The 8,418-nt window shown below is 43.3% G+C and overlaps 1 protein-coding gene across 1 annotated transcript in view; it reads left to right on the forward strand.

The window, feature by feature from the left end:
• The window catches only part of BCL2 (BCL2 apoptosis regulator), a 166,042-nt gene extending 162,708 nt beyond the window's left edge, over positions 1-3,334 (forward strand). The window contains exon 3 of the mRNA XM_080821733.1: positions 1,574-3,334. Coding sequence (XP_080677859.1) covers positions 1,574-1,708 — 135 coding nt within the window. The 3' untranslated portion in view covers positions 1,709-3,334. The remainder of the gene's footprint in view (positions 1-1,573) is intronic.
• The last annotated feature ends 5,084 nt before the right edge of the window (positions 3,335-8,418 follow it).

Consider the following 8,418-nt stretch of genomic DNA (forward strand, 5'->3'; position numbering starts at 1 on the left):
TTCAAGACCACTCCCAAGATTCCCAGAGGTTACGTATAGAAGGAATCATTTCAAACAGGCAGAATAAACATCTGGTGAAGTATTAGGCCAAAGACAGAATTCAAACCAATGACTGAATTCAGAAAACACTAGGTGTCAATTGAATTGATACTTATTAAGTGCCTCCATGTGCCAAAACCACAAGAGACAAAGCTGATCCCTGCTCCCTGTGCGGCACTTGCCTTAAACAGACAAAAACACTGACCGTTATCAGAACTACCTCCACACAGCAACACTACACGTGTGGGTGTGTTACTGTCTCGTGGGCTCCGATGCCATGTTCTTGGGAGTAACTAGAAGTATGTCTTGTTCTCTTCATGCCTGAATAAATCATACCAAGCAAAAAGAATTTTAATTACTGGTTTATATATGCAGATATACTTAGAGAGTTGTCCAACTACTCATTGGATCCAACAAATGTCCCCCAACAAATCTAAGAAATGAGCATTCAGTCCAATCCGAAACAATCCAGATAACTTGGCCATGACTCCCATCGTAGCCCTACAGACCTGACTTCAAGGCAGCAGTAAGAAAGGATGAGAGGAGCCACCTTCCTTCCTTGGGTCCGTGTGTGTGCAATGACACCTAAGTGACCATAAATGACCACATGCTTTGCGAAGTTCACAACTTGAGTTAAATGTAAGGTTGTGGTCATCCATCCTGGCCACTGCCAGAGGAAACCCTGAGACAGCTTTTTTACCCAGGAGAACCCCATTGTTGACTTCAGGGTCTAGGCATGCCACCAGAGGAGGCCACCCTGCTTGTGTGTACCGCGCCAGCGTCCTGGACAGACCAAGCACTCTCACAGAGGTGCTGTGAGCCGTGGGAGGGCCTGAGCGACTCAAGAGCACTGGTTTGGATCTGGGTTCGAATCCCGGTGCCACCACTGATTAGACAAATCCCTTAACCTCTGTTTTTCCCACACAGGTTTTATTTTCCTCTACACAATGGAAGCAAATAAAATGACTCCATAATATTGGTATGAAGAATAAATAAAATAATAATTTGAGGCATTTATTACAAGTGCCTGGCCTATAGCAAGTGTTCCATAAAGGAGCATACTTGTACCTACTGTTTCTTATTATTTTTAGGAATGGCCATGCTAGCTAAAATTGCAAAACCTAGCCTCCAGTATTTTCTAACTGCATTTGCTGTTTTATTTTTCTCCTTAGCACTTAGCGCTCTCTCGCACACTCTCTGATACATTTATTTTGTTTGCCATCTATGGCCCGCAACCAGATAAAAGCCTGGCGGCGTGGGAACTTTCAGTCGGCTTCCCTCACCGCTGTGTCTCTGTGGTGCCTGCTCACCAACAGGATTTCGATGAATACTTCTTGAATGAGAGTTTGAAACGTGGGTCCGAATCACCGCCCAAGAAGAGCGTTTCACTTTTCCTCATGCCCTGTGGAAGGCGCCCAGCTCCTGGGGCTGGATGCTACCCTTCCTGTAGGCCAGCATCCCATGCTCTTGCGCTCTCTCTCTCGCTCTTTCTCTCTAATTTTCTTTCTTTTTCTCCCCCTCTCTCCCTCTGCAGGATGCCTTTGTGGAGCTGTACGGCCCCAGCGTGCAGCCTCTGTTTGACTTCTCCTGGCTGTCCCTGAAGGCCCTGCTCAGTCTGGCCCTGGTGGGAGCTTGCATCACCCTGGGTGCCTACCTGGGCCACAAGTGAAGTCAGGAGGCCTGCCACAAACAAATATGCAAAAGGTTCACTAAAGCAGTAGAAATATATGCATTGCCAGTGCCGTACCATGAAACGAAGCTGTGGTCTCTTAAAAACAAAACACAAAACAAAACAAAAACAGCTTTCAGGCTCAGTGTCGAATCAGCTATTTACTGCCAAAGGGAAATACCGTTTATTTTTTACATTATCAAGAAAAAAAAAAAGATTTATTTATTTAAGACCGTCCCATCGAACCTCCTGTCTTTGGAAACCCTGCCACTAATTGGCAAGCCCCACCTGTGCAGCTCCACCTGGATCTCCTGTGCCTATAAACACGGATTTGTTTTCCATGTTGTTGGCTGGACTGACTCACCATCTGAAGAGCAAACGAACTGACTGACAGAGGACTTGACAGTTCCAGAAGCCGGGTGTCTGGCTGCTGGAGGTTAAGAAGAAGGTGTTCATTTTCCTTGCTTTTTTTTTTTCCTTTTTTTTTTTTTTTTTTTTGCCCCGGGGGCTGCGATACGAAGCGAGGGAAGACGCTGGGGGGGGGGGGGGGGAGCCCATTCTTCCCTGGCCTGAAGAACAGACACTTAGCATTTGGCTCACATGGTACATACCCGGTTGGAAGAAAAAAAAAACAAAAAACAAAACCTGGGGAACTTCAGATGGACTTGGCGTCCACCAAGATTTCCACACCGAAGGACAGTGATGGGGAAAATGCCGTGAAACCATAGGAAAGTATTTTTTTAAGCTACCAATTGTGCCGAGAAGCATTCTAGCAATTTATCCAATAGCATCCAGTACCTTAAAGCCCTGATGTGTATATTCAGACATTTTGGATACTCTCCCCCAGATACTGGCTCTGTCTGTGTATGAAACAGAATCCTCCAGAACGCGAGGAAGTGAACGTTTTGGTGACTTATCCAGAAGCATCAGGCCGCCACAAGTGCCTGCGTTTCCCTAAGAGGCCACGGTCTGCAGCCCCGCCTTGCCCCAGCTCGGAGCCCTCGCCCTGGAACGGAGCCTGGGCGCTCGCGGGCCTGCTCGTAGGCTTCTACACGGAGCAGCGCGGTCTCCGAACGTCTGCGAGCCGACGGAGCTCAGAATCCCGCTGTCGAGAAAGAACAGTCGTGGCCCTGGGCCCGTTCCCCCGGGCCCCCTAGTTGGGCCCTTTTCCTCGTGGAGCGGGGAACCTGGGAGCCAAGGCTCTTAAGACGTTTATCACTGTGGAGGGAAGGAAACAGGCGCTGCGCCTTTCCCTGCGGAGGGAGGTGGCGTCGCCGCCACCGGCAGGAAACCGGGAAGGAGACAAGTGCGTCCTAGGCACCGCGTGGCCACGGCGCATGCGTGCTGGCCACGGCGCATGCGTGTTGGCTGCGCGGCCGCCCTCCTGTGCGCATAGTTGAGAGCAAGGCTTTAAGTGACCTTGGGGAAAGTCGTAAATGCTAAAGGAAGCGTTGGAATGAGGTGTCATGGATTAATCGACCCATGTCTCTGGAATTACGATGTAAAACATTACCTTGTCATTGTAGTTTTGTTTTGTTTTGTTTGGAAAACCTGACAGAGGAGGGGGAGGGGAAAAAGAGTTCCAGGTGTGGAATGTGGAAATTATCTGTACATCCTGGGGCGTTTAAAAAAAAAAAAAAAAAAAGGTGGAAACTCTAGAGAAGTAGCAATGACGTGAAATCTCCAGCAAACAAAGTAGAAAATGTTTTTTTCAAGTTTAGAATCAGCTTTGAGACATTTCATGGAATAACTGTGGCATTATTGCATTATATACCATTTATCTGTATTAACTTCGGAATGTACTATGTTCAATGTTTAATGCTGTGGTTAATATTTTGAAAGCTGCTTTAAAAAAGAAAGATACATGCATCTCAGCATTTTTTTTTAATTGTACTTAGTTATGGCCTCCACACTTTTCGTTAGCAAAAATTATCATTTTTCTGTTTGAGATTTTTGTCTCAGTTGTTTAAAAGCATTTCTGAGAAGGTGAGAGAAGCCCCGGGTCTCAGCTGCGGAGCACGTTGGCCACTGTGGAGCTTCGCTTCAACCCAGTTATGTGCATTTCCACGTCAACAGAATTGTTTATTGTGAAGGATATATCTGTTGTCCCTTTGACCTTGTTCCTTGAAGGTTTCCTAGTCCCTGGGCAAATCAGAATCTAACACATTATTTAGGATGACATACATGTTTGGTTAAACCCATGAGATTCATTCAGTTGAAAATCCAGACGGGAAATGACCAGGGGATTCAATTCTGGCCGTGACGGTTTGACCTCTGAAGGTCAAAGTTCAAAGGACCTCTGTCCTTTGACAGAGACCCGTCCAGAGCACTCCTGCCCTCCTTCCACAGGGCCCTTTTCGGTGGCTGTCCTTCGGATTCTTCCTGAAATGCAGTGGCGCCTGTGCCCCACTCTGAGAAAGCAGGAAACCCATGGTATGAAGCCAGACCTCCCTGGCAGGCCTCAGGGAACAGAATGATCAGACCCTTTGAATGATTCTAATTTTTAAGCAAAATACTATTTTGTGAAAGGTTTACATTGTCAAAAGCGATGAGTAAGGAATATCAAATCCTGTGCTGCTATCCTTCCAAGATCATGGTAGTGGAGTCAATTTGCAGTACACTCCAAGTGGCAAAATCCTCCAAGCTGCTTTGAAGTAACCATGAAGAACACAGACATTTTTAATATAAAGCCTGTTTGTCTTTTGTTGTTGTTATTGTTTGTATTGTTCAAAGGCAGAGTATTCTAAAAATGTATATATATAAAAAAAAGGTCATGGGGGCTAATTTCTGGCTTGTTTTCTTTTGCCGTGGGCTGTTGTTCTCTGGTTTTAATGGTAAATGTTCCTGGCTGCCGAACCCCCAAACTGTACAGTATTGTGGCTCCACTCACTCTAAGAGTAGTCGATGTTGCATTTTTCTTGTTCTAAAAAACATGTTAGAAGCAATGAACGTATATAAAAGCCTCAACTAGTCCTCTTTTTCCCTCCTTTCTTTCAATGTGTCCATTAATTTGCGGTCAGACAACGGAGAAGTATTCCTACCGATTTTGTGTTGAGAAGGGATTCGTACCTGCGTTACTCTCAACGTGGTGTATATATGGGCCAAGGTCAGGGTTAAATAGAACACGTACATTTTCCAAATTGGGGTCAAGGGCTCTAAAAAGAGTCACAAGGAGCAAAGCACCCAGGAGCCACCTCGGCCCTCCCAAGCTGTCATGGCAGGTCGAATGACAAATGACACTCTCCAGAGCACACAGTTCATCTCCGACTTCGCAGTGGCTGAAAATTCTCGTAAGTTTAAGATTTGAAGTAAAGTCACATTTCAAATTAAGGAAGCACCTTGCTATAGTTAAAGCAAAAACAAAAAACAAAACCACCACCAACATTCTCTGCCCCAGCCTACTTAACCTCTGCATATTCAGGTATGACCTTCCATTCAGATGTGACTTCTGTTTCATTAGTAACTGTTTATTGTTTCTCGTCTGAGGACCCAGACCTGGTCCATTATGGGAAATTAGGAAGCGATTATAAATCAAGAGGAGTTATAATCATCAAGAGGAGGATTAAACGTAAATAAGTAGTCTACAATTAAACTTAGGCTAAAATGTCTAATTTATAAATGTGAACTTCAGTGCTAATTTCAATTGTACTTTTAGGGAAGGGGCTGTTTTTATACTTTCTTATCACTTATAGTTAGTAATGGACACCTACTCTATCAGAAAAAAACAGGAAGGGCTTGAAATATAAGCCATTCTAAGGAAATTAGGGAGTCAGTTGAAATTCTATTCTGATCTTATTCTGTGGTGTCTTTTGCAGCCCAGACAAATGTGGTTACACACTTTTTAAGAAATACAATTCTACATTGTCAGGCTTATGAAGGTTCCAATCAGATCTTTATTGTTATTCAATTTGGATCTTTCAGGGATTTTTTTTTTAATTATTATGGGACAAAGGACATTTGTTGTCGGGATGTGAGGGAAGAATTTTCGGAGGAGCAAAACATTTCCAAGACTGGATTAGGAGGTTTTCAGAATAGCCAGGCTTGTGGGGTATGAAATGGAAGCAAGCAGGACCTTTACAAGGATCTATGTGATACCTCTGCAAAGGACCTTCTCCAATAAATATTTTTAATATTTTAATTTTAATATTAATTTTAATTTGATTTAATTTTAATATTAATTTTAATATTTTTAAGAAATATTTTTAAGCTCTGCAGTATGTGTAGATTCTAGAGACATCAGAATGTCGATGTCTAGCTCTCTCTCTCTCTCTTTTTTTTTAAAGATTTTATTTATTTATTTGACAGAGATCACAAGTAGGCAGAGAAGCAGGCAGAGAGAGAGGAGGAAGCAGGCGCCCTGCTGAGCAGAGAGCCCAATGCAGGGCTCGATCCCAAGACCCTGGGATCATGATCCGAGCCGAAGGCAGAGGCTTTAACCCACTGAGCTACCCAGGAGCCCCTCGCTCTCTCTTTTAAAGCTGTTTTATTTTATTTTAAGAGGGGGAGAGAGAGAGAGAGAATCTTATGCAGGCTCAACACCCAGCACAGAGCCAGGTAAGGGGCTCAATCTCAGGACCCTGAGATCATGACCTGAGCCAAAATCAAGAGTCAGATGCTTAATCAACTGAGCCACCCAGGCGCCCCCAACTCTCTTTTAAACACTTACCATCAATGGTATATATTTTAAGTCTGGATATGTCTAATGGCTATTTAAACAAATTTTAAGTTTTAACCAACAGGAGACTTAATGAAAACTTTTGGTTGGTAGGGACATCTGTTTCTAGATACTTATTATGCAGAATACAGAAAAAAATAAAGTGTGAAACTGAATTAGGTAAGTGGTACTACAAGTGCCTTATCCTTACCCAAAGAATCACTCTGTTGATGACTGTGCTCATAGGCCAGACTTTGGACAACTGTGAAATATGCATCTCACTGGGCATGAAGAAAACCAATGGAGTATGAGTGATAATTGTGCTAATTCATAAGGACAACTCCAGAAAAATAAAGCCAATATCTTATTGATGACAGGGTTATTCACTATACCACATGTTCTTAGGTGAATAACACTGTTCACAGCTTACATCCATAAGAACAAAAAGCAAGAATAGACTCAATGGTGACTCTAGCTCCTTCTAGTAATAGGTAATTTCTATTTATCTTGGCAGGGGGAAAGTGGAAGGGAATAATTCAGCCCCATTCATATCAGTAAGAGGCATCTTTCCATTAAAATGATTTTTTATATTTAATTATCAAAATTTGTAACATATTTGTACATCTTAATAATTGGGTATTAAGGGTGCCTGAGTGGCTCAGTCAGTTAAGTGTCTGCCTTTGGGTCAGGTCATGATCCCAGGATCCTGGGATCAAGCCTGGCCTCAGGTTCCCTGCTAAGTGATGAGTCTGCTTCTCCCTCTCCCTCTCCCTCTTCCCCTACCCCCTGCTTGTGCGCATGCACTCTCTCTCTCTCTCAAATAAATAAAGTCCTTCTTTTTTTAAATGGACTTCAAATCCGGGGTTCTCTCTCGGAAAAGACCTTTAAAGCAAGAAATGTGCCATTAACCAAAAAACGGCCAACGTTTGATTGACCTGTTTTAAGATAGCAGAGTGGGGAACCCTAACTTCTCAGGATTTCTTAATCCCATAAAGTCTATCTGGAAATTACTCAAGCATTTTATCAAGAATCATAATGACTTCACAGAAGGGGTTGTAAATTACATCATGCAAAAATGTTCTGCCATAGCCTGTTTTGGGACAGTTTTCTTTCTCATACTATTAACAACGCATTGGAAATTAAATCCTTTGCAATTGTTTACATTTAAATTTTAAAAATTAGATGTCAACTTAAACATGTACGAGGGCGGAACTTGTCTTTAAAAAACTTCTTTCAGTGGCAAACCAGCAACTCGTCAGAAGACACCTCTCAGCATGTCCTCCAGACTCTACTGAGAGCTCCCTAGAGGAAAGGGGGTGGGGGGAGAAGCAGAAGATACACTCCCTCCCTCCAGGACCAGGCAGGGGCTTTGGTATTGAAGCAAATCATTCTGTCAGCACCAAGGAAGTAGGTAAATGGATAATAATAATTGCAATCAGTACTCATCCAGGAAAAAAAATAAGAACAATAAAGCCTTAAGGTCACAAAAAACTCATTTAAAGGCACTGGTTTACTTTTCAATGGTTTGAGTAAACTGGTTTGCTCATTTAAATGCACTGGTAAAAAGTAGAAGAAGCTAATCTATTTTAAAATATTCTTTTTGTTGCAGGTTTATGTTAAAATTCCTTTTGGGGAGGAGGAAGTTTGTTTTGCATTTAAAAACCCTGCAGCCTCATTGCCCACTGTACCCTACTTAATTCTCTGTCTGTGTGTTCTTGATTGCATGCTCTTCTACCATCCTTAATTTCTGCTGCTGAGAGATCGGAGCCCACATCCAGAATGAAAGGCATGCCCCAAAGCAGTCAGGCCTGGTTCTTTTTCTCTCTCTTTTCTTACCCCTAGAGAAGAACTCTGAGTTAACTTCAACTCCAGCCCTCTGCAGTTTTGTAGTTACAGTCTCCTATCGTTCCTCCCTGGACCCAGAATGGGAATCTCTGAGAGAGGGTGTCAAAAGCTGTGAAAAGCCTGAGATTTCCGCCCCCGCTACTTGAAAGCCAGCAAGTCCGCCTGCCACCATTTAATGGGTGCTGCTTGAAAACATGAGGTTCCTGAGTCA

This window comes from Martes martes (assembly GCF_963455335.1).
Source record: "Martes martes genome assembly, chromosome: 13".
Lineage (NCBI taxonomy): Eukaryota > Metazoa > Chordata > Mammalia > Carnivora > Mustelidae > Martes > Martes martes.